This window comes from Triplophysa rosa, linkage group LG14, assembly GCF_024868665.1.
Source record: "Triplophysa rosa linkage group LG14, Trosa_1v2, whole genome shotgun sequence".
NCBI lineage: Eukaryota > Metazoa > Chordata > Actinopteri > Cypriniformes > Nemacheilidae > Triplophysa > Triplophysa rosa.
The window spans coordinates 9730727-9757718 of NC_079903.1; the positions used below are offsets into that span (position 1 = coordinate 9730727).

General features: G+C 38.2%; 1 protein-coding gene across 4 annotated transcripts in view; it reads right to left on the minus strand.

Annotated features, from left to right (window-relative positions):
* Positions 1-6651: 6651 nt before the first annotated feature.
* The window catches only part of dpf1 (double PHD fingers 1), a 49762-nt gene continuing 29421 nt past the window's right edge, over positions 6652-26992 (minus strand). For all 4 annotated transcript variants that reach the window (XM_057351453.1, XM_057351454.1, XM_057351455.1 and 1 more), the window contains 5 exons: positions 26752-26883; positions 11640-11759; positions 11439-11551; positions 11249-11330; positions 6652-9904 (listed from right to left, as the gene is read on the minus strand). In XM_057351453.1, the coding sequence (XP_057207436.1) occupies positions 9834-9904; positions 11249-11330; positions 11439-11551; positions 11640-11759; positions 26752-26883 (518 nt within the window). In that variant the 3' untranslated portion in view covers positions 6652-9833. The remainder of the gene's footprint in view (positions 9905-11248; positions 11331-11438; positions 11552-11639; positions 11760-26751; positions 26884-26992) is intronic.

Consider the following 26992-nt stretch of genomic DNA (forward strand, 5'->3'; position numbering starts at 1 on the left):
TCAGAGAGTGAGTTGCTATGGTTACTTACACACCCTGAAAGTTATTGTTTTTGGATTGTTATAGTTTTTGGAACCGAAAGTTGGGGTTATCAGCTAACTAACCCTTAAACTTGTCAGACACTGTAATATTCTCTGGCCCCCTCACTGCTTATCGTGGTGATGAGATTTATAGCAGATTATCATCACTAAATGGCTGGTTGTCTGAGTGGTGCCTGCAGAATGATATAGTTTTTATAAATAACTGGAAGAGTTTTGAGGGCAGACCTGACCTGTTGAAACGAGATGGTCTCCATCCCTCCTGGGCTGGGGCTTCCCTCTTGTCTAGAAATATGGCAAAAAGTCTTAATAATGCTAATGCTAAAGCTTGACTCACTGGGGCCCAGGTCAGGGAGCAGACAGTATGGCTTAACCAACTGTCTGCTTGCCGTCTCTTGTCGCAGAATACACAAAATGTACAACATGTAATAATCCGTTCTCCCAAACATCACAAAATAGAGACTGTGTCTGTCCCCCGGATTAGCAAACATTAAATAATGCGTAAACCTCTTGAAAGTAATTTAATAAACGTTAAACAAACTAAACATGAACAAAATACAGATAATCAACTATTACGAATCGGATTGCTAAATATTAAATCTCTCTCTAATAAAGCACTTTTTGTTAACGATATGATAATAGATCATAAAATAGACATGCTCTGTTTGACAGAAACATGGCTAAAACCAGATGATTATATTACTTTAAATGAATCTGTCCCCCAAGATTATTATTATAAACATGAGCCTCGTCTAAAAGGCAGAGGGGGAGGTGTCGCAGCACTTTACAATAACTCTCTTAGCATTTCCCAGAAGTCGAACTCTAAATATAATTCTTTTGAAGTCATGGTTCTTCATGTTTCAACACCTAATACTAAAGATAAAACACTTTTTAAATTGATTCTAGCTATTGTATATAGGCCTCCAGGGCACCACACAGATTTTATTAAAGAATTTGGTGGGTTCTTATCAGAACTAGTACTGGCCGCAGATAGACTCCTTGTCGTTGGTGACTTTAACATCCACGTAGATAACGTTACAGATGCCTTAGGAATGGCTTTCAAAGACACTCTTAACTCCATGGGCATTAGTCAACATGTGTCAGGACCCACTCACCTTCGTAATCATACTTTAGATTTAATACTGTCTTACGGTATAAATGTGGACGACGTTAAAATCCTTCAGCAGAGTGAAGACATTTCGGATCATTATCTGGTATTATGTTTGCTTCACTGGCCTACGGCTGCAAATAAAACTCATTGTTACAAATATGGTAGAACAATAACTTCAACTACCAAAGATGCGTTTCTCGATAATCTGCCCGAATTGTCTCAAATCATGAGAAATAACGTTGAAGATCTTGACATTACCACTGAAAATTTTAATTCCACCTTCTCGGTAACGCTAGACAAAGTTGCTCCACTACGTTTAAAGAAGATTAAAAATGGCAGCCCCACACCGTGGTATAATGAACACACTCAGGCTCTAAAGAAAGCGGCCCGAAAAATGGAGCGCAACTTTAAGAAAACTAAATTAGAGGTATTTCGTACAGCATGGAAGGATAGTATTCGAAAATACAGGAAAGCCCTAAAAACTTCTAGATCCGCCTACTTTTCATCACTAATAGAAGAAAACCAGCACAACCCTAGGTTTTTATTTAACACGGTGGCTAAATTAACAAAAAATAAATCGTCAGTGACTTCTGATCCTGTATATCAGCATAGCAGTGATGAATTTATGAACTACTTCACATATAAAATCCAAGATATTAGAGAAAAAATTATAACAATGCAATCAGAAGTGAAACCCGCTGAACAAACTAACTACAGCGCCCTTAAGGAGAAAATGCAATTATTTTATACCGTAGATCAAGATGAGCTGTCTAAAATTATTAGATCATCTAAATCAACAACATGCATACTAGACCCTATACCTACAAATCTACTGAAAGAGATGCTCCCAGAAATTATAGATCCTCTTCTTGGTATTATTAACTCATCTCTGACATTAGGACATGTGCCTAAAGCATATAAGGTGGCTGTTATAAGGCCCCTTGTCAAAAAACCCCAACTCGACCCTAGAGAACTAAGGAACTACAGGCCTATATCGAATCTACCTTTCATATCTAAAGTTCTGGAAAAAGTAGTTTCAACTCAATTATGCTCCTTCCTCCAAAGGAATGACATCAATGAAGAATTCCAGTCTGGATTTAGAGCATGTCACAGTACAGAGACTGCTTTGATCAGAGTTACAAATGATCTGCTATTGGCGTCTGACCAAGGTTGTATCTCGTTATTGGTGCTGCTAGACCTTAGTGCTGCATTCGATACCATTGACCACAACACACTCCTACATAGACTCGAAAATTATGTCGGCATTAAGGGAATAGCTTTGAAATGGTTTAAATCTTATTTATCCGACCGTTTTCAATTTGTAGCAATAAACAATGAGGTGTCACGCAAATCTCAAGTCCAGTACGGTGTACCACAGGGTTCTGTCTTAGGGCCTCTGCTCTTCGCATTATACATGCTACTTCTAGGAGATATAATAAAGCGACACGGAGTTAGCTTTCACTGTTATTCTGATGATACTCAACTTTATATTTCCTCGAAGCCTCATGAAACACAGCAGTTCCATTGAATAATGGAAAGCATAGTCGATATAAAAAACTGGATGAGTAACAACTTTTTATTACTGAACTCGGACAATACATAAGTGTTACTTATTGGAACGAAAACTGCTATAAGTAACAACCAAGAATACTGCTTAACTATTGACGGATGTTCCATAAAATCCTCGTCTTCAGCAAAGAATCTTGGCGTTCTATTCGATAGTAATCTGTCATTTGAGAGCCACGTCGCCAACACCTGTAAAATTGCGTTTTTCCATTTTAAGAATATATCTAAACTACGTCATATGCTGTCAATGTCAGATGCAGAAAAGTTAATTCATGCATTCATGACATCAAGACTAGATTACTGTAATGCACTGTTAGGTGGTTGCCCTGCAGGCTTATTACAAAAACTCCAGCTGGTCCAAACCGCGGCAGCTCGAGTTCTTACACGTACAAAAAAGTATGAACATATTAGCCCGGTTCTGTCAACCTTGCACTGGTTACCTATAAAGCATCGCGTTAACTTTAAAATCTTGCTTATTACCTATAAAGGCCCTACATGGTTTAGCTCCTCAGTACTTGAATGAACTCCTTTTGTATTACAGTCCTTCACGTGCATTACGCTCTCAGGCGTCCTGTCAGTTGGTAATACCTAGAATTTCAAAATCAAGTGCAGGTGGTAGATCCTTTTCCTATCTAGCGCCTAAACTTTGGAATAGTCTTCCCTGCACTGTCCGGGAGGCAGACACACTCTGTCAGTTTAAATCTAGACTAAAGACGCATCTTTTTAATCTTGCATACACTACTCTTCCATAATATAAATCTTCTGAGGGTTTAGGCTGCATTAGTTAGATCAACCGGAACCAAAAACACAACTGATGTACTTGTTGCATCAAAGAGTCAGAACAGTACTCTACTCTCAGCCAGTCTTGTCTCATTGTTCCAAGGTTACCACAGCGAGCAGGATGCAGTTCATGGCCTGACCTGATGGTAGAGCGGAGAATGGGAAGCGGCGACCTGACAAGAGCTGAGATGATAGAGCTGGATAAAGAAGGACGCGGTCACCTGACACGTCTTCACCACAAATTTTCAAATGCTATTAGATTATTAATGATAATCTTAAACTATAATTTACCTTATTAGTAAGTTTATTTATTTTATTTAGCCTTGTTGTGCAAGCTCTCTGGAGCTTGTGCAGAGGCAGCAGCTTTTGCCAGAGGGGAACTGGAATCCCCTGGTTGGGCCTGGGTTCTCCTGAGGTTTTTTTTCTCGATTAGAGTTTTGGGTTCCTCGCCACCGTTTGCATACTGTTTTTGCACTATCTGCCTGCCGGGGGGGCTGCTTTAGAATTTTAAAGTTTTACTTAATTAATATTGCATATAGGAATTTATAGTCTGTTATATTTGACCTGTGCTTCTCTCTCCTTTATCCTAAATGTGTGCTCTCACTGAGCGTGTGTGGGTGTGTGTGTGTGTGTGTGTGTGTGTCGTACGTGTGTGTGTGTGTGCATGTGCGTGTGTGTGTGTGAGTGTTTTGTGTGTGTGTGTGTGTGTGTGTGTGTGTGTGTGTGTGTGTGTGTGTGTGTGTGTGTGTGTGTGTGTGTGTGTGTGTGGTTGTGTGTGTGTGTGTGTCTGTGTGTTAGTACGTGTGCATATTGTGTGTGTGGAGTGTTTTGTATGTGGGTATGTCTGTCTTCTGTGTTTTCACCTTTTTCTTGTTTTTGCAGGTACAACTTTAATTGGTTTGCTTATAGTCAATATGTCTTATGTACAGCTGCTTTGTAACAATGAAAACTGTAAAACGCGCTATATAAATAAAGTTGAGTTGAGTTAAACTTACCCGGGTATGTCACATAACCAGCTTTCTGGAATACCCCCCAGTTCTGTTGTCGAGCAAACTGTTGTACAAAGCACAACATACTATATGCTGATGGCCATGAACACATCTTCTTGGGATTGCTATAGATGACTGAAGTTCTCGCTGTGCAGGACTACTAACAATACATCAAAGAAAGACTGCTGAGATGGGACATTAAGCTTGTAAAATTGTTTTCTCAGGCTCTTAACGCATAGCCAACACTAGATGGCAGAATAGTGACATTCAGTATTCTGAGTTCATTTGGTTTTAGTAAAAATTTTGTGAATTGCTGTTGTCCACATTCCTTTAAAATATAAAATATAAAAATATGAATTAATAATAATAATAGTAGTTATTCTCCTCATTATAAATCAGTGGTGGAAATTAAAACAAAATAAATTTGGTTAAGATAACAGAAGATAAAAATAAATATTACTAAATATTGACAGTCATAGTGAAATACCCATACATTAAAATTAAAACTAAATATATCTAACATCAAAATACATTTAGTATAAATATATACGGTTGAGTTTTTTTTTTTAAAGAAAATGGAATATGAAAGAGGTCAGTATAGGTCTTAAATTTAGTAAATCTGTACAAAAAGTGCTTTTCCCTACATGCATTGTTTCAAAGAAGCTTTATATAAATATTTCAGTACAAAACACAAAAAATAAAATCAATCAATCAATCAAAACAATCATCCTGTGAATCAACTAAATGTGACTGCAGCAAATAACAAAAAAAAGTGCTTGTAAAGAAATTTTGGACTAAATTTGTCACGGTTAGGCGAGTCATTTCACAAATGTGTGATTGCTGAGCTTGTAAACAGTGTAACCAACATCGCACAAGTTGTGTCCAGTATCACAGAGATTATACACAGAGAACTCTTGAGATAATCTGAGATAAATCTGTTTTAAAGCTACACATCATTTTAAACCCCAAGTTGCACCTTCACCATGACCGTGCCGAGGTGTGAAACAGGCCAAATTCACAGATCCTCCATCCACTTTCTATTCGGTGTCCTTTAAGTCGATGCATTTCAGATTTATTCATACATTTCCAATATATTTATGCATGAGTTCTCTCCACTCAAACCCACCCCCCCACACACACCCCATCCCATTACTGTAATCCATCACCCCAGCCCAGCATCATCCGCCATGCAAGCAGCCCCTAAGTTACCATGGCAACCACTGGGCCTCAGCTCATTGCAGCCGCACTCTTATTGGAAGAAAAGCTCAGGCAGCAGTCTGAGGATGTCTGGTGGATGTGGTAATTGGCTTGGAGTCTCCAATCACCCCCACCCTCGAAGTGTACACACACAAACCCGCACATCATTCCGAGACACAAAAAATAATCCTTAATATATATTAAGAATCAACTTTTATGGGCAATATTGTGATCATGTGGTAAAAGGGTTAACATTTTTGAAAAAAAAGCTTGAGGTGTTCTCTGGGTCTGGTTTGCTCAGAAATTGAATCATCTATTTATTTGAATTATCTATATATTCAAGCAGTTTGCTGTAACACAAGGAAAATGAGCTCTCATGCACACACAAAAGAATATTTACTGTATTGACAATGTTGAAATTTTATTTGAATGGAATGAGGCAGAATACTGTAATACTGAGTACTGTCCTTCTCTCATATGACATGAGCTACATTGCACTGTTGGGTCGTATACAGTTTCCATAACCTTCACTGCTTCTTGTAATGGAAGTTTCAATAAATGGTCTTTTTCAGTCTGGGGAAGAAGAGTTTACCCAAAAAATTCTAATTCTGTTTTCATTCACCCACCCGCATGTTGTGCCAAACTCATATCTAACTTCACTTTCAACTTCTAGGACAGTTTTATTGGTCGCGCAACTACAACTACTACAATGAATGAGGTCTCAAGCAAAAGCACTATAATGTATACAAATGCTTTATGCACTACTTTACTGTATTCTAAACTGGAAAATAATGAAATTATGAAAAATAATGAACATCTCATTGGTAGAAAAAAACATCAGTTATGGAAGTTGTGAATAAAAAAAGGGGGGGAAAGTCCATTATTAGAATTAAGCAAAAAAAATCTAATGAAAGGTATTTTGTTTCTGCATCACATGAAACATCACAGAAGACAAAATCAGATAATGTACATTTTTTTTATTTCCTGCTTGTCAAATTGGACAGAAATAAAACAAAGGACATTCTTTAAAATAGATCGCGAGCAGCGGCAATCACAGCCACTCAGATCCACATAGGAGCACCCATTTCAAATTCAAAGAAAACAAATATACAACTCAGTCCTGAGTCAAAACGCACTTCTTTTCTCCACACATCTGTTTTATTTTCAACGGACAGTTACAAGAAAGGAAAACACGCACGCATCCTCTCATACAAGAGCATATTTTTGTGTGTGTTCGTTGGGGGAATGGATTAGAAAAACTGCAAGCAAAAATCACAGCACAATATACAGGTAGAGAAGACCCTCTCGACAAAGGGAGCAGAGTCGGGTCAGAAGATCGAAAGTGGTCCTCAAATGTAAATAAAGTCGCTCACCATTAAAAAATCTGGTTAGGGTGTATGCATGTGGAAAATGCACAAGTTTGTGTAACCCATGCTTTCTCTTCCAACTCTCACATTACCAAGAATACAATCACATGATGACTCAAGCACTCGTCGATAACGACCAGTGGACTAGAACACTTATTTCATACAGCCCCTCTCTTGAACTGGGGACATTATTAACAGCATGACAATCGTTTGACGTCCTCAAAAATACAAAGGTTCAAACTATCCAAAAATCTCACCGAGGCAGACAAATTGAAATAGTTTTGCCTCTTAACGTCGTGTTGTGTTCACACCAAACGCGAATAAAGCGATTTGCTTGAGTAAATTACATACAGTACAAAGTCAACGCAAAGATGCAAATAGACGCAAACTCGCAATGCGAATGACACGTGTTCTGCGCAAGTTGAAAATGTTCAACTCCAGAGAGAAATGTGCATGAAGAGCTCATTGACACCCACTGTTTGACACGTCCGGATGCGATGTTTACGCGTCACTCACACGAAAATAATGAACTATTCCCGTGAGTAATAAAGAGCGTGGAACGTGATTGTTCGTGTTCGGTGTGAACACAGCATTAAAAAGGCGAAGTGTGTCATTTCTACTGTACGAGTCCTTTCTGTCTTGCCCTCTCTCTTTCATTGGTCAATTAAAAACAGTTAGTCCCGCCCCAAACTCTTGCCATTGGTTGAGCTGATGTTGCTATGCTGCGCCGCTCAAACAAACAGAGCAACGGTTTAAAAGCGACATAATGCCACAACAAATGACACACTTCACCTTTAAGATTTCTCTATATTATAACTGCAGAATCAACACATTTCACGTGTTATTATTGTGTGGTTAATGTGCCTACAATTTTGACTCTAATTCAATTGCTTTCATTTTATTATCAAAGTGCCCTCAACTAAACCCACAGACTGTGCAAAATTGTCAGAAGTACAAAATGAACAATGAGGGCGTTCGACAATACAACTCAGGTTGGCTCAACAGAGAAGTTGAATTATCAAAATGTGAAATCAAGACTATTTCTACGTACTGACAAAACATTTCTACTCTTTCAAAACGAATGGAAAAGATCACCTAATTTATGTATCTGGTAACAGTGCCAATGGCATAGTGCTCATTAAAATTGGAAAATGATACAAAAATAGAAATAACCCAATAACATGGATTAATATTCCACTAGCTGTGTAGAAAAGGCTGTTTTCACATTTTGATGCATTACAGCACATGAAACATTTCACTTGAGTCTATAACATGGACCAATTTAGGAAAGACAGAGCACTTATCTATTTACAGCAAATGTCTCGTAACTTAAAGCTCAAGGACTCCGAGAAGACAAAATGGCAGGCAGTCTTTTCAGTTAGGCCACAGATAAGAGGGGACTTTGGGTTCAAAACCGTCACCTCAGCACAATGTCACAAACACGCACACATCCTGCCTTCCCCCATTGGTTTGAACTTCTTTTAAGCAGACCGCAGTAGCAAATTTCAGAACACGAAGCAGAGCTCGTTCTACAAAAAAAGCTGCACGATTTTCTTGTCAAGAAAAGGAAAAATGCCCCTCTAGACCAAAAAAGGTATCTCCAAGCTGGTTTTCAGTTTGTCCAGAAGAAAACAAATAATCACAATTGCGGTGGCATCAAAAATGGCCAACGCCTCCTACTTTTAACGCTCTGCCCACTGTACTCTTCGCCCGCCGGCGTTCTGTCGTTTCAAAGAGTTTTTAAAGCGCACGTACATACAGACGCAACTTACCCAGAGAGGGTCACAAACACAAAAAAACATTATTGCAGAATAAGTGTGCTTTCTTCCATTTTTTGTCCTTAAATCATTTTAAAACGATACTGTTACAACATGCAAGCAAGTCATCATAAAAAAGAGAGCGATCGAACATTTAACGCCCTGTTTTTAAAACAAGGCCAGACGTTGCCCGAGAATTATACACTCTTACAAACGCACCCTTGCTGAGAGGGAGTTTGATGTTGGCTTTAGAATAGGAAGAGGTGGGGAACGCGTTGGAAGTACGGAAGAAATCATTTTCTTTCTTTTCTTTTTTCACGCAGAGCAACTTCTCTGCTTGATAGACATGCACCTCTGACATTTTTAATAAAGGGTTATCAATGCATGAAAATGGTTGCAGCATTCCGACTTTTCTTGGTCCGTGATAGATCACTTCTGGTTTTGGAACAATTCCTAGAATTTAGTGCAACGTGTTGCATTGACCAAATGTTGTACCTTGGAGGGATGTTAATTATTGAATATTTCAATCATCTTTGTAATTAACAAAAAGCCAAATTTCATCACGCGCTGGTGTCTGCTTCCGAACAATACCGCGAAGAATCAATGGCACGTTGACAGCGCTTTCTCTCCAATCACAAGCTGCGGTGAGATCCACGCATGCTCACGTCTCATCTCGTCATCTAATGATGTCACAGAGACTCCTCCCCCCATTCGTGCAAAAAGTGTCTCCTCAGCTGCAAACCGTTTGGCACTGCTTGCTCTAGAAGGTGCTCTAACCACCATAAAACAGAGTTAGACAAGAAGAAGACCCCACAGGTCCGTGAAGGAACGAGCTCTTTGGAGGGACAGATGGGGAGCTTTAGTCCCAACTCACAAAAATGTTGGTGGCTTCAGGTGGTTTTCCTTGCAGTCACCGTGCATGGCAAATGAAAGCGTGTTCTCTTCTGGTTGATGATGGGGGAGTCTCTTTGGATCTGTGAAGATGGGATAGAGGTGGATGAGACTGCTGGGGTGAAGAAGGGTATGTTGATTAGGTTAGTGTGATGTAGGCGGACGCTTTTTCTTTTAGCTGGCGCAGACACAGGTGGCAACTCCAGCTTCCTGCAAAGGAACAGATTTAGGTGTTAAAAACAGAAAGAGCTGAATTTAGACATTTTTTTTAAATAGTGGTTCTTTTCTTAATCAATATTTTTGTCTGATTTTAATGAAACTTCTTTTGACAAATTGGATTTTTTAGCATACCAAACTCACTAACATTATAGTTATGTTTTAAAATGCTTCAGAAATTCTTTGAAAACAAGTCTTAATATCTTATATAATATATAATTATACATTAGGTAAATCTTATTTATACACATTTTTAGAGGCACTAACGTCTTTTTTCTATTCTTTTTCACTTTCGCATCCTGAGATGCCCATGAGGTTTACCAGCTTGTGTTACGCTTAGATTCACCCCTGGCCCCACACCTGTGACCCATCTGTCATCACTGACTTACATCCAACACCAGCCATGCGTCTGTCACATAGCCTGCATCTATAATACAGTATATTCATATCACTTCTGCTCTTTTTATGCTTAAAAGTGAATATGAACTTGTTTCCTTTGCAGTATTTGAGGTCTGAAAATATACAGAGCATCTTTTCTGTTATTTTGACATGTTTCTCCAGTTTTTATTTTCTGCAAAAAATGCAAATAGATAATTGCAATTATTGTATTTGAAATTTGGGAGGAATGTTGTTAGTAGTTAACAAAATTAAACAAAAATCATAATTTTACTTAAACACATACAGTACCTATAAATAGTGAATTCAGAGAAAACTGAAAATGGTCTTTAAAATGGTCTCTTAGTTTTTTTCCCACAGCTGTATATTTGTTTTGTACTCAAAAAGTACTCAAATTTTCATTCACTTTTTCATAAATACTGAAACTAATTACTTTACTGACACTGTGTTTTGTAAGTTTGCACAAAAAAAGAAAAAAGTTCCTAAAAATTGATTTAATTCTTCGACATGGCCTACGTTCGTGTTAAAGGGATCATATGGCACGAATACGTGCTTTTCTGTGTCTGTGGTGTGTTTTAAGTTGCCCATGCATGTATTAGACACGTAAAATTGCAAAAATTAAAGTGTCGGAACAAAAGATGCATTCTATCTAAAAGCGAATGCTCACCCAGACCTGCCTGAAACGCCTCGTATAACCACACCCCCACAAATCTACGTCAGTTCGTGGTATGATTTGACTAAGACCGCCCAAATGTATACGCAAGTAAGGTGGGCGTACCTGTCAGTACAATTGCTTTGGAACCTGATGTTCCAAATATGGTAAGAGGTGTATGAGCTTTGTAAAAAATCTGTGCGTTTCAGAGAGGCGGGGCAAAGAGGAGATACAAACATGCACGGTATGTGGAAAATACAGCGTTTTACACAAACACAAATAGCACATACCCTCTGGTGGCTCCGCCATTGGGGGGCTTAGACAATACATGTGGTACCCTCTGTCGCAGTCATCACAGAATAAAAGCTGATCCTAAAAAAATAATGCAAGTTGATCTTTGTATGCATATTTCGTTTGGATTAAAAAGCTCAGAAAGCAATAAACAGGTACACGCCGGTTTGCGTTATAAGTTTTACTTACATCATTCTCCGACGTGCCGCACAAACTGCACGATTTGCATTCGATGCACTGCCAGCGGTACGTCCTCACCGCAGCCGTCATGTTGACTGTAAATTGCAGACACGACGGATGACCTGCATAAAAAGAGAAGGTAATAGAGAGGAAACATTATTAAATCTGTTTTGCGAAAGCCGAGCGGAGCTGAGAAGGGTTCGGCCTCACCTGATCGGCCGCAGTCGGCGCAGGAAATGAGATCTTCGGGACAGCCTGTTTTCTTAGAGCCTCCTAAACAGAAGTCGCAGTAGCCGTTGGGGATGACAGAGCCGTCGGCTGCTTTTTTGGCTGAAATGGGACAAAGGTGCAAAATTAATAAGGAGGTGCACGATTAATAAGGAAGAATGAAGGAAAGAGAAGTTCTTGTGTTTTAGTGTGCTGCTGTAGTTAACAGGGGTGCTCTATGTGGATGCTAGAATGTTGCTAAATCTTTGCTAGGGTGTTTTGGGTGATTGCTGATTTGTCCAAGAAATAAAAACTATTAACAATTAAATAAAATACTGCAATAAACTGAAATAAGTTAAGGCACTTAAATTATTAATAAAAAAAACTGAACTAAAACTGAAATAATGTATTATATAAATAAATTATTTTAGAAATAACTTATAAATTATTATAAATAATTTGTTATAATTGTAAATTGTTATAAATTAACAAAAAAGCAAAAAGCAAACAAAACAAATTTGCTAAAAATTTAACTAAAACTAAAAATATGTCAATAAAAGCTCATTCAAAATATTAATAAAACTACAATAAACTAATAATAAAAGCACAATAAATCCCCAAGTCAATATTCCGGTTCTTATATACAGTCTGGATGCTTCTTTTCTATATTTATGCTTGTTTTTCCATTTGCCAGGCTAAAATTACATGTCTCATCACTTGGAAAACTAACAGCACACCTCTCAATCTGAGGTATCATTCACAGCCAGTGCGGAAGCATCAGTGTGCTTTAGGATCACAGGATGATTCGAATCTCTAACCCTAAGCATTAGAAATAATAACAGTGATGCTTGCCAAGTGCAAATACCACTAACTAGAGCTGCTTTATGATCCCTGCAGGATTGTGTCGTGGGTTTTCTGGCCATATGTTTTCTTTCGCAGTGGTATACGCACAGGGCTGCTGAAGCCCACAGGTGGAGGGGAAACACATGCTCTTCAGAGGGAGAACTGGAGATCTGTTAAATATTGTCACAGGATGAGAGGACACTGCTGTGCAGTAAGACACAAATACACAGTAGGGGACTGGTGTATATAATTAACAAGAAAGACCAGGATGTCTCCGGTTTTCCCAGTCACTGCACAGCACTTAAATCAGTTTGCCTTTATGGCTGAATGAATCTGTCCTGAAGAGAGTTGAATTAAAGGCTTGATTCAGAGAAGGTGAAACTGCTTGTGTTAGGATGGTTTGTGTTAAAACTGGACGATATAACTGATATAGTTTTATTTGCAAGCTTAGCCTATATCATATTTATGTATATTTAGGTAATTGCTCTATATGAAAGGGTTTGTTCACTCAAAATATTCAAAAACAAGATTATTTTAATTATATGTATTAATTATTAATATTGATATATTAATAACATTATTAATAAATCTATTAAGTATTACTTTATATTATTATCTCTCCATCAACCGTGCTTTGCTTTATTTGCATGCAAACGCGATTGCAAATTGATGGAGGACAATGTTCCGTTTGAAGCTGCGCGTGTGGGCGGCCGCGCAGACTCATTGTAGGTCCTGCGCAGTGCAATTTTTTATAAATACAAAATATTTATAAAAGTACAGTACATAGACATATATTATGTAAACACAAACTTTTATTCTGGATGCGATTAAACACGATTAATCGTTTGACAGCCCTAATATACAGTATATATACTGTATATAAAATATATCTAACATATTTTTATCTTATCTATCCTCAATGTACAGTATGGGGGTGCGCCAGTTCTTTAAATGGGTTTACAGGGGGTCGCGACCATGAAATGGTTGAGAACCACTGGCATAAAGGGTTAGTTTATCCAAAATTTTATATAAATGTTGTATTTAATAATAATTGATTTATTTATTCAACAATTTTATAATTAGTTATGTGTTTATTATTAATGTGCTATATTTATTATAATATTATATTTTCATTAACCCTTGTGTTGTTTTATTTACATGCACCAACATAATAATACATACAGTAATATAATTTTTTTAGCATTTGAGACATGTGTTAACATTAAATCAAAGGCTCTATTAAAACATCTGTGACATGGGTCCCAAATGGTGCCCTGTACCCTTACAGTGTGCAGGCCGGGGGCGCACAGCAGCCACAAACCTCTCTCCAGTCCCCTTCTGAAACCTACAATGACAAATGGGAAAACGGCCTTCTGGGCTTCACAGACACACGCTGGCCGTCGCAAGACCGCAAGCACACGCCACAATTGTGCCAACTGGGACTGGAGCGAGTCCCAAATGGCACGCTGGTCAGAAAACTAGTCTAATGAGTGTTCATTAAAGTAAATGGCAAAAGAAACTTTAATTTTAATTCACCAATACAAACATCCTAAATTCATTGTGTGAATATCCAATCTACTATATTCTCTACAAAGAAATAGTAGAAATAGGCAGGTATGGTGTTGTAAAGCTCATATATAGTAATCAGGAGCAGGGTATGTAGCTCTGCCGGGTGATTTGGAGCGCTGTGGCCCTCTCCTGCGAGGTCATTAATCCACCCCATCCTCCAGAGATCCTATCAGTGGGGGAGGGAGCATGTATGTGTATGAGGGAGAGAGCGAGTGGGGGAATCTGTGCTGTTTTATTCCCTAATCCCCAGAGAAAGAGAGAGAGAAAGTCTCCGATAAGCCAAAGAGTAAGTATTAAAAAACCCAGTGCAGATGTCGGCTATCCGCTAAATCAACCAGCCCGCTACATGAATGTAGACACAAATAACTCCACAAAGCGCAAATTACAAATGCAAATTCGGGCCGGGAAGACAAAACAACTCAGTGAGGTTTCTAAAAGAGGACGGAAGATGTGGACTGAAGCACTTTGTAAATCAAGGCCGCATTAAAACACAGAGCATGTGGCACGATCATGCCTCTCGCAGTCTGTCAGAAGCCGCAGCGCTGTGACACGTGCAGCTGCAGCAGCCGGCATAAGAGCTGCAGAACCGTGTGCTGTCCATGGTGCCTGAACATTTCGCTATGTGTGTACTGCTGAAAGTTGACAAGTCACAGTGCAGAAAGGAATAGTTAACCCATAAATGAAAATTCTGTCATCATTTACTCACCCCACTTTCTTTCTTCTGCAGAACACAAAATAAGATATTTTGAAAAATGTTGGTAACCGACCCATTCTCTTCTATTGTATGAACAAAACCATGTGAATGGGTGCCAATGCTTTTTCAAATTTTCAAAATATCTTCTTTTGTGTTTTGCAGAAGAAAGAAAGTCATAGGTTTGAAATGACAAGCGGGTACATAAATGATGACAGAATTTTTATTTATATCAAACTAAATGTAGAATATTAAAAGATTTAGGAGTTTACATTTTCCGCGAACTGGTTTTTATAATACAGTACACAGAAGACGGAATGAGATCTCTATACAGCATTCAGATTTCAGATTCTCATTTACGCTGCATAATTAGAACATGAAAACTGTTGGAGTGCAGCAACTGTGCATGAGAAAAGAGGGACACAGTCTGCTGTACCCAAATATTTGCTGCAGAATATGACTCACATAACGTGTCACTGAACTTTTTCTCTGTCAGTCCTCTCTCTCTCCATTTATTTTGTCATAAAATATTTAAGCCACTGCAGAAAACATCTCTATTAAAGGAATAGTTCTCCGTTAAATAACAATGTTGTTATTTGTTGTGGCCAAACACAAAAAATAGTTGTTATTTGGATGATGACCACAGCTTTAAAGGTCCAGTGTGTCATTTTTTTTAGTTTTGAGGATCTATTGACAGAAATGCAATATAAGAAACATAACTACGTTTTCAGAGGTGTATAAAAACCTTACAGAATGATATGATATGTTTTTATTATCTTAGAATGAGCTATTTCTCTCTATACACTGCAAGTCCCCTTACATGGAATTCACCATGTTGTTTCTACAGTGGCCCTAAACGGACAAACTGCTCCACTGAGCGCGTTTTGTAAATGCGTTATCTCTTTCTGCAAAGAAGCGAAATCGTGATGACATCTTAGCTCTGTGTCAACCGCCATAGTGCTTTGAAAGGGATGGGTGAGCTGTGGAGTGAGCTTTTGGTTGCAGTTCACAACCTCACCACTAGATGCCACTAAATTTCATACACTGGACCTTTAAGACTATGTAAAAAACTATGTACGGATTCAGAGTGTTTTCAATTTTAATTCATAAGTTCTACCTCTCCAAATCTGATCCTGCTAAACTTCTCTTCTAATTGAGTAAGAAGTCATACAGGTTTTGGATGACATCAGGGTAATCAATCTTGCCTTCACATACACACACACACACACACACACACACACACACACAATAAAAAATGATGTGAGTAAAGAGACGAGAGTGAGAGAGAGAGACAGACAGACAGATGCTTTGTTCCAAAACCTAGTGAGCCGCCTATTGAGGCAGTATTTTTAGGCTTCATAGGCACCAGATCTTACGCTCCTCATGCAAAGTGTTTCAAAACGTATAACTTAACGTGGCATATGCAGTGAAACAAATCCAAGATGGCGAAACAAATTAACAATAAACTTTTGTTTAAACTATTAGTATAAAAAATAGAAAGTGTTAAGGAATCAACAATTAAATAAACAATTGTATATTTCTCTTTGTCTTTTGCTGAGAGTTGACAAACCACAAGGCAGAAGAAATTTGAAGAAAACATTTGTTGAATTAAGTCAGAAATGTCATCCATCTAATAGTAATAAAAATTGATTATTTCATGGATGTAAGACAGACTTGAATTGTAATTAAAATAAAATAAAATATTTTAGTCACTAATTGCATGTATTTGTGTTGATTTTTTGGGGTACTTCTAGTACTGCTAGCATTAGCAACATGCTAATATCAAACTCTATTGGGGTTCATCCTGAATAAGTTCTCCTTTGTGGACCGTTGTGAGTGGCGTATGCTGCGCGTTAGAAATCAGATAAACTCTCAAAAATAAAGGTGCTTAAAAGGTTCTTCACATCGATGCCATAGAAGAGCCGTTTTTGGTTCCACAAAGAACCATTCAGTCAAAGGCTCTTTATCACTTTCTCACCTTATAATCTGAAGAACCTTTCTTCGCCACGAAGAACCTTTTGTGAAACAGAATGTTAAAGGTTCTTTATAGAAAAAGGTTCTTCTATGGCATTGTGAAGCACCTTTAATTTTAAGAGTGTACTTATGAGGTTTCACCCCAGTTAGAAAGGTACACTGTAAAAAATGATTTGTTGTTTTTTGTTGTTTCAACTTAAAAAAATAAGTTACCTTGTTGCCTTAAAATTTTAAGTTAGTTCAACTTAAAAATATTAGTCAACACAACGAGTTTGCAACAAATTCATTAAGTGAACTAATATTTTTAGGTTGAACTAATTTAAAATTTTAAGGCAAAAAGGTAACTTATTTTTTTAAGTTGAAACAACAAAAAACAACAAATCATTTTTTACAGTGTATAGAAGGGATCTGTCTATGCAAACAACGAGGCAACGTTCTAGATTTTGGAACAGACCAATTCATTCACACAAAAAAAAAACGAGGCGAGAGAGAAAGAGACACAAGAGTCAAGGCAAAAAAGAAACATAGATAGAGAAACACACACAAGAGCTCCCAATTCTTCCCAACTCTTTCCCAAAGCAGCATTTGTCCAATTACGCAGAGAATACAGGCAGAACAGCACACTTCACAGCTTTCAAGTGCCTTGCAGCCCCATGGGAATCGAAAGACAGATAGAAAGAGGGATCCTCAAAAAAAGCCTGCTCCTGCTCTCTGCACACCTCTCTCTCTCTTCTAAATGATCCTACAGTAACACAATTTAGTTTGAGCCAGAGCACACATCTCTAATTAACACACAAATGCAAAAGAGAGTCTCGCTGAAAAAACACCTCTACAGGGAACTGCTGGCAGAAACTTTACCACGGTAAGCCATGGCCAGCACTACAAACAAACACGGTTTTCATCAGAAAAAATCAAATAAGAAAAGTGCAAAGGCATTTTTGCAGGTTGCTCTGATTAATAAAGGAGATTTGGTGAGACGTACATCGCTGTGACGGTGAAATGAGAGTTAGATAAAAGCTTGAGAAGAAAGACAGATGCACATTTAAGAAGTCAAGCAGTGCATGAGTCATCGATGGGGAGTGTTTCATTACCATCATGCAGTTTTGTGAGTATTATAAAATAAATATTTTGGTTATATGCACGTAAATATGTTTTTGTTTTGTTGTTTTTGATATCATCTCCATATTTTGTGATTTTTATTTTTACACATCATTATTATTAGTCACCCTTTGTGTTTGTCACTGGGGTTTGCAAATGTCTAACCAGTAAAAAGTATGAAAAGAAGGACAGCGATGATATTCATATTTCAGCAGTGCTGTCAGAACACCCAGTAGACCTCCATTGTAAGTGTATTACCGTACACACTTTTGCCCGTTTTATTTTTTATTGAAGACAAGTCAAAATCATACTCTGCACATGTTGTCAAAAGAGTTTATATTGCGTTTAAGCAGGGATACTCTTCTAGCACATGCCCTAAATCAGTGGTTCTCAAACTTTTTGGTTGTAAGACCCCCTTTGCGTTGAGTGCGGCCCCCCAAATAAAGACTTATAATCTTAAACTTAAAATTTTAATTAAACCAAAAACATATTCAGTTATACTGTACAATTCTGAAACATCAATTCTTTTGGTGGGTGGTCTTATTTTTCTGATGTTTGATTGCACAAAATTGATGATACTGTAAATTTCTATATTTCATAAAATGCCCAAAAATCTGTGGCCCCCAGTTTGAGAACCACTGCCCTGATGTATATTACAAAATCCTTACAATAGTGTCTCTTAAGCCACACTTTACAATGAGACATGTGGCACCTCATTAGGTTTTGCTGCAGTGTGGATGGATTTCACACAAACAAATGACGCACGAGTCCGCACATACAAACCCCTTGTGTTCTCTGCCTTATTACAGCTACACCTTTGCCTGATCATTTTTTGAGGTTGCTCGCATGCGGCACCCCAGTTTCTGACCATGACAAATGGGCCATACTCCTGCTTTTAATACCCCCTTCTATCATGCAACGTCACACATACACCATGTCCATATCACATTTGCTAACAATATATGTATATATAATATACATATATACAATATATGTAATATTTATATACATATACGTGTGTGCGTGTGTGTGTGTGTGTGTATACACACTGTCTGCGTACAGTACTGTATATATATATCTCACTACCTATCAGTCCCAAAGTGAAATGCTTAGACAGCTGTCTTATACACTCAGATGTGGAAAACAAAAGGCACTGCAGTATTATATGGACCTCAGTCTGCTGTCCATTCAGCACGGTTGCATAACACACCTTAAACAGAATGACATTGCTAAAGCAGAGGAGGACGAGCTTTTGGTGCATAATAAAACCTGATCTATGGTTGCAGTGTAGTCAGTTCGACCTGCGCACAAGCACACACACACACACACACACACACACAATCCATGACCGTGTGATGCATGTACATCTCTAGTGCTGAAAACAAACAGAATTAAACGGCACAAAACGCAATTTCCTTGTACTATAGGAATAACAGCATTAAAGCCCTATTCTTTGAAACTGCACACATACCATGTTCATTTAAAGCCCCGCTCTCTAAATTAACACACATGAGCATTTGCGCACTGTGAAGCTTCAACAGACCCCTATCTCTCAGACATTATAAAAGTGGAGGAAACACCCTCCAGTGTGACTTTGTCACTCTTCGGTGTGACTTTGAGAGTAGAGATATCTGAAGATCAAAATTCTTTCTCACTTGAGGACCTTGGAATTGTGAATCCAGAACTTCCTGTTATAAATGATAAAACTTATGATACGTCTGACTGATTTTTGCACGGTGCCCTCTAAGATACTTGTGTTTTTTTATAAAGTGTATGTAAGATGTCTTTTGTGGGGGTGTACGCAAGATTCGACTCTGGTGCTGTCACCTCTTTTCTGTGCAGTGAAAAAGCCTCATTACAGTAAACATAATGTGAAGACTAGAATCTTTGTGTAACAGTTAAACCGAACATATTACAACATCTGTTATGTTTATCGCACGTTGTTTACATGGGTGGATCAGCTACTGGAGATGAAAGCGTGCATGAAATATTTGATTTTTATGTCACAAGGGTGTTTTTGGTCATTTTGTGCTGCATATTCTGCATATTTTATTATATGATATATACATATACAAGCACATTTTAAATTCTCTGTAAATCTGTGAATGAAAAATTTTACAATTGTTTACAAGTGTAAGATTTTACACACATAATAAAGTGATCCAAACTATAGATATCCATTGTATTTCAACCGGCAGATCATACTTTTAATTTGCAGGGAACACAAACTGAGCAATGAGTCTTTTTTGGATTAAAGTGTCTTCTAAAGAGAAACTTCAGTTTTTGTAAACCCTAGAAATAAACTTTCTGTTTATATATGTGAGTGTGTGACTATGTACTTGCGTGAAAAACGGAGATGGAGAACAACATAAAAGGCGATGTGGGGTTATATGCATATAATCTAAATGACCTTAAGCACCCAGTCTAGCCAAACAGCCCTCGGCCCTGTTCCTAATACAGAATAGCAAATGAGGCAGAACGCAATACCATCCCTCTTCCCTTCCCTCATATATATGCCAAATCATAGAGAGAATTCAGCAGGTCTCTCTCTCTCTCTCTGATTTAATGAACCTCTCCACCCCTCAGTCCTCAAAGCCAGAGAAACTCCAAACTCCACTGCCTCCCCTCCCCTTCCTGTACTCGATGTACATATAACAACCTATTCTTTATAGAGGGAGTCTGGCTGGCCAGTCTCCATGGCAACACCATCGCTAGGCAACGGCCACTGCTCTTCCTGCTTTGTTGCGGAGCAGACAGGAGTGTGACTGTGGCAGGTAGCGAATGAGGCCTAGCGGAGCATAGACAGCAGACAGGTACACTCGCAGAAAGAGTGACAGAGATTTCAGCAACATCTGTTGATGCTATGGAAGGTAAATCCTGCCAAATTTAAATGAATAAGTTAAATGATGAAAATGAAAACCAGATTAACAATTTCATTATACACAACTGCGTGCACAATATGTGCCAAAATGAAAAATAAAATGACATTATTTTATTTTCATTTTTACACTGACAATGAGTTGTCCCTGTCAAATTGAAAAAGAAAATGCAATTGGTGATTTGACATTTCATTTTTCTACAATCTCGAGGCAAGACTGCCAATATGAAAATGAATAGGCAAATGTAAAAAAGAAATTGCAAAAACATTTTTATAAAGGTTTTTGTTAATGCACCCGCATTAATACCGTATGTACTTAAAATGTAAAGTTTGATTTTCATTTGATTTTCTCTTTTATTTCATTTTCAAATTCATGCAAATTACATGTTAATCAGTGGGTGTGGATCAGCGTCTGCATTACTGGGAACGCCCACAAAAACGTCATATCCGTTTATACCGTGAGGGAAAACAAAACATTCGAAGGAACTTGTGTAGTAGACCTTGTTTGGAGCTTGTTCTTAGCTCTTTGTCCCCGCTCGGCCCTCTGGCCTGCGCTCACACTGTACATTACCAAAGCAATCAGTACAATGGAATCCATCAAAATGTTTGGTTTGAGGTTTATTAGGTGTGTTTAACTTCATGCACGCACTGCGCAGAAGAATCTGCTTATCATAGATATACGCGAGCGACATTAGAGTAAATGGCTCAGTATGCTTTTAAATCAGCCAATCATCCGTTAGTTTTGGGCACGGTGACACGCCTGCGGTGCTGTGTGTATTATATTGTATGCGTTTTGCTATGACTGCTGAACTTCAGGGAGGCGCATAATTTCCAACAGGCATTCATAACAGAGTACAGCGCTTTGTATAACGATTGGCTTTATCATAATGAGGTACGTGGGGCTGATTTAAAAGCATACTGAGCCCTTTACTCTCATATCGCTTTCGTATGCCTATGATATCATAAGCAGATTGGTCTAAACACACCTACTAAACCTCAAACCTAACATTACAATGAATTCCATTGTGCTGAGAAAGATCGCTTTGTTTATGTTTAATTAAAAGTAGTTACACTGTAATGATGAAAGCGTGCTCGGGTGCGGATGGTAATGTACAGTGTGAGCGCAGGCCAGTGGGGGAGTGGGGACAATCGCATTCCGGCATGGTTCAGGGCACGTTATTAAATGCAGGACTCTCCAATGCTTTAGTTTGTTCGTCATAATTTCATTTTATCTTTCATTTTGGCACACATTGTGCGTGCAGTGGTGTATAATGAAATTGTTAATCTGGTTTTCATTTTTATCTTTAATTTATTTATTTAAATTTGGCAGGATTTACCTTCCATATGATGCTGCTGTGCTGTATAGTTAAGGTTTTTGGTGATGCTTTATATGAATATTTTTGTCATGTAAAGTTGTTTTCTATAAACTACCGGAGAATACATTATAATATTTTCTGGGCTACACATAAATGTTGTAAACAATGAAGGTATGAATTGAAAGTTGATGTGCTTTATTACAATTCTAAAATGATAAAGATTCATTATATTCATTATATATCTATAAGATTCAAGATATAGATTCATATTATTATTAGAATGTACTATAACTGAGGTAACATTTGACAGATAGCATCTTCTGCTTTTATTTATTTATTTCACAACATTTTTGATAAACATGATGCATAAATAAATGTACGTAAATATAAAAGCATTTAATGGCCAATTCTGATTGTTTCAAGTCTATATACATTTCTTTGTTCTGCTGAACACACAGGAAGATATTTGGAAGAATGTCAATAACCAAACAGATCTCATCCCCATTTACTGCCATAGTAGGGAAAATAAGTACTATGGGAGACAATGGGGCATGAGATGTGTTTGGTTACTGACATTCTTCCAAATATCTTTCTTTGTGTTAAGCAGAACAAAGACATTTATACAGGATAGGAACAATCTGAGGGTGAGTAAATGATGACCTAATTTTCATATTTTGGGGAACTTTCCCTTTAAAGCATGCACATTTTTTAAGATACCGCTCACACCACACATGCTGATATTAGATTAGCTGATATTAGATTAGATATTAGATTAGTTTAAGAATATGAAATTATTTTCTGTTTGTACTCTATACACTTTATTTTCCTTTTTTTTGTGGCTTTCCTGTAAAGCTGCTTTGAAACATTCTTCTATTCACAATGCCTTATAATAACCAAGAGCATGATTTTTGCCACCAGTTTTCAGCATTTGACTGTTCAGCTGTTCTGGATAAGTTCACCCTCCTCTTGTTCCCAGGTGTGCTGATATGCCATTATTATTTGTGCAGTGATTCAGCCTCATAATCACGATTCCTCTCATACAACCAGCACGAGGGAATTCAGCTGGAGTCATTCTCGCCTTTTTCAAAGCATTTGCTTACCGGTCATAATCATGGTAATTGTTCATAAAAAGAGTGCGTGATTACTGACATGCTTGTGTACGTGTTACGTGCGGAGAGGAGAAAGAGAGGTGAGAGGCAAAAAAGAAAACGGACTGTGAAGTTTAAGAATAAATATAAATACCTGTCTCTCTGCTGAGCGTGTAAGTCTGAATCTCAATGTACATTTTAGGGCTAGAATTGTGTGCCCAGTATGTATGTGTGTGTGTGTTTGTGTGTCTGCATGTGGGGGAGGATTTTAACTCCCCAAATCTCAAAATCCAATTTTCAGGTGCACGTCTAGAGGGTCGACCTCAAATGCAAACAGAGACCCCCCCACACACCTTCTACATTGACACCAGACAGCACCCTTCCCCCCGAACCTGCTGGACAGCCCCCAGTACCCCCCCCACACACACACACGCACACACTCGACAAGCTTCACCATCACTATGAGAAAGAATATGAGCAGGCATGAATTTTAATGCAGTAGCTCATCTCAGGCAGTCAGCCTCACTTCTGCAGTGGAAATAAATAAGGAGGGGGAAAATACTGAGAAGTGATAGATGAATCTTAAATCAAACAGAAAGAGATAGAGGACAGGGAGCAGATGGAAACAAGGGGTGATGGAAAAACGAGAACAACAGAATAAAGGAAGGCAGTGAGAAGTGATGATTTGGAGAGATTCATTATTATAATAAACATTATAAAATGCAATTAATTCTGCTTGCTTCCTGACTTACTGTATACATAAATATTGTAATAAGGTAAACCAGAGCAATTTAAGTACTCTTCGTTTTTTTGCCACTTTGCAGTCTCTGCGGACCGAGTTCAAAGACGGATAAATGGAATGCCGCGTCTAAAACCGCGAGGATGTGTCACTCTGTATGTGACATGAACTGAGACCAAATACAATCAGGCATTTTGTGCGACCCTCCAACATAATGAAGGCTAGTAATATACACATTTATAGTAATATATTACATTATTAAATACTTTTGGCATTTAACCTTAGCTATTGGAATTCTGTGGAATACTTGATTCTGATTGGCCAGTCGTGACATTCCAAAGTCTCTTAGTCCCAAAATAACAACAAACAATAAAACTAATTATCCGGGAACTGTGAGTAATCTTGATATTACAAATAATTTACGTACAAATAAAAAAATGACCTACAAGAAATTTTATAACAAAGGATTAAACCAAATTGAATGATCATCTTGTTTGAACGTCATAAGTGATAGTTCACCCAAAAATGAAAACGATGTCATCATTTACTCACCCTCTTGTCGTTTCAAACCTGTATGACTTCCTCTCTTATGCAGAACACGAAAGACGATATTTTGAGGAATGTTGGTAACCGAACATGGGCGGGACCCATTGACTTCCATTGTATGGACACAAAACCAATGCAAGTCGCTGTTGTTTGTTTCCAACATTCTTCAACATATCTTCTTTTGTGTTCTGCAGAATAAAGAAAGTCATACAGGTTTGAAATGACAAGCGGGTGAGTAAATGATGACAGAATTTTCATTTTTTGGGTTAACTATGCCTTTAAGAATGATGGTTTTTGTCACTGAAGTTTTGTTACAAATAAAATATTTCAGTATCCGTATTTTGTCCAATAATTTACTCCTATGGCAAGCCGTGTAAATTGTAAAGTGTTACCAATTAATCAGGGAATTAATCTGATTCAATTGTTAATCGATTGACAGCCCTAGAAAAAAAGGGATGAATACCCAGACTTTGAAGAAAAAGGAGAGCGCAAATGAGAAAGGAGCAGAGCAGAGAGAATGGAAAAGGTGAAATCTCATCTCTTGCCAGAATAGTCTGTCATTTATCAAACTGATAGAACAGAGAGAAGTGAGGAAGCAGAGACAACACACCAGTAAAACGAAATCAAGGCAGAGGATAGGAATTCGGATTTGGTCGGACTCCAATTTTTTATTCTCCAGCTTGAGTCGGGCGGCTCCGGTTACCGTGCCTACGTCTAGATCTTTCTCGTTTGGTCTAAATATTGCATGAATAATGCATGAGCCTAGGTTTCATTAAAATCCCTCTTATTAATATTATTGCTTGTGGTGTAATGTGGGAATACGGGCTGAGTGTGAAATGAGGAAGCGGGAAGGAAGGGGGAAACATGTCTCTGTACACTCAAACTCTTTTAAATTGAATGCGCATGCTCTGATATTCGGCTTTTTTTTGGTCACCAGCTTTTGAAGCCATTGGCGGTAAGGGTAAACAGAAAGGTGGGCAGGACGATTCACCCAAGCACTCAGCCAGATAACGCTGGGAGGTAAATGGGCATGATTCCACAAGGACACTGCAATGAGGTCACTGTTACCTTGCCTCTTTCAGACAAAAGGCTGCCGGATGAATACCGCACAGCCATAAACAAGGGGTGTAAGATCTGATACTGTCTGGTTTTGTCAGGTGACTGCAGCATGATACTGGTATGTGTGAGATAGCGAATACCCTTTTCCACCGAGATGTTGCAGGAACGGGTGCCGGGGCAGGAGACCTGTGGACCCTTCTTATAACCGGCATCTGAGAGAATTCATTTTAACATCTAAAGTTGTTTTACTTTCGGTTCTTTATGCCATCATGAGGTGATTTTGATCAACATAATATGCCATTCACAACCCATTTTACTTCTTTAATGTGATGTGTTTCTGAGTGAAACAAATGTGAAGAAAAAAATATGGCTGGGGTTAGCACTGACAAATTGGAACTTGACTTGATGGTGAAAAGTGGTCTTTAAATATGGTCGGAAGGGAGGGGCTGAAATATAAGAGGGCTTGATGATGTCAGCTGAAGAGGAAAGACGTTTCAGAGGCGGAGCAAGTTAACCCTTTCTTTCTTTGACAAACCTTTTTGCTTTAAAAAAGTGCATTGATGAATCGTGAACAATAACAGCAAGTATTAAGAAGGTAAATGGCGCAATTGTGATTTCATGGTGACGTTGAATATATAAAAAATGAAACTCATCAATTCACACGTATGATATTTGTAAATAAAATCATTTTTATTGAAGACAGATGGGGAAATTAAATGCAACAAATATAGAAACAAAATAAGACAAAAACAATGTGTCAACTGAACGTGCATCAATGCACTGCGTCGAGTGCCTCCAGTGTAAACAGTTTGGTTGATTAAAATGAGATTTATTGTAGAGATGCACCGATACATCGGCCAATAATCGGTATCGGACGATTTAAAAAATCGGCTAAGCAGCTATTAAGAAACATCACCAGTTGGATGTTCAATATTGATAGTCATTAAATGAATTAATAATATTCATGAAGTTAAGAAATATTCCTTTAATCGTATCGGTATCGGCACATATCACTCTGAATAATCGGCTATCGGTAACGGTGGAGAAATGTAGTAGCAGTGCATCTCTACAATATTATTTTCCCCTCCCACCCCTAACATTAGTTCTTCAAAACCATCAGCTTTAAAGGGCCAGTACATCAGATTTTTTTCAACCCAGAATGACTTTTTCTTTTATTGAAACACAATTAAGGTGCCAAATTGGGCACCAGGTCTGGCGCCAGCACCATGTCGGTGGAAAAGGGCTTTTGTTAGAAGAGCGGTACACTACGGGCAGTGTTATGAGTGTGTAGTACGTGGCGGATGCTGGGCTCACGTTTGTGGTTGTTCTTGCGCTGGAAGGGCAGCGTGTGCCGTTCAGAGTCTTCCTCGCCCTCCTCGTCTGCCAGGTGTGTGTGAGTGTAGTGGTAACTCAAACCCGGGCGGTTCTTGTAGCGCTTTCCACAAACTAAACACAAACGCACATACACACAAGGAAACAAACGTAACTCTCACTGGACAATAAAATGTACCAATTGAGTTTGGTACATCACAAACAAAAAAACTTTCTTTTTGCA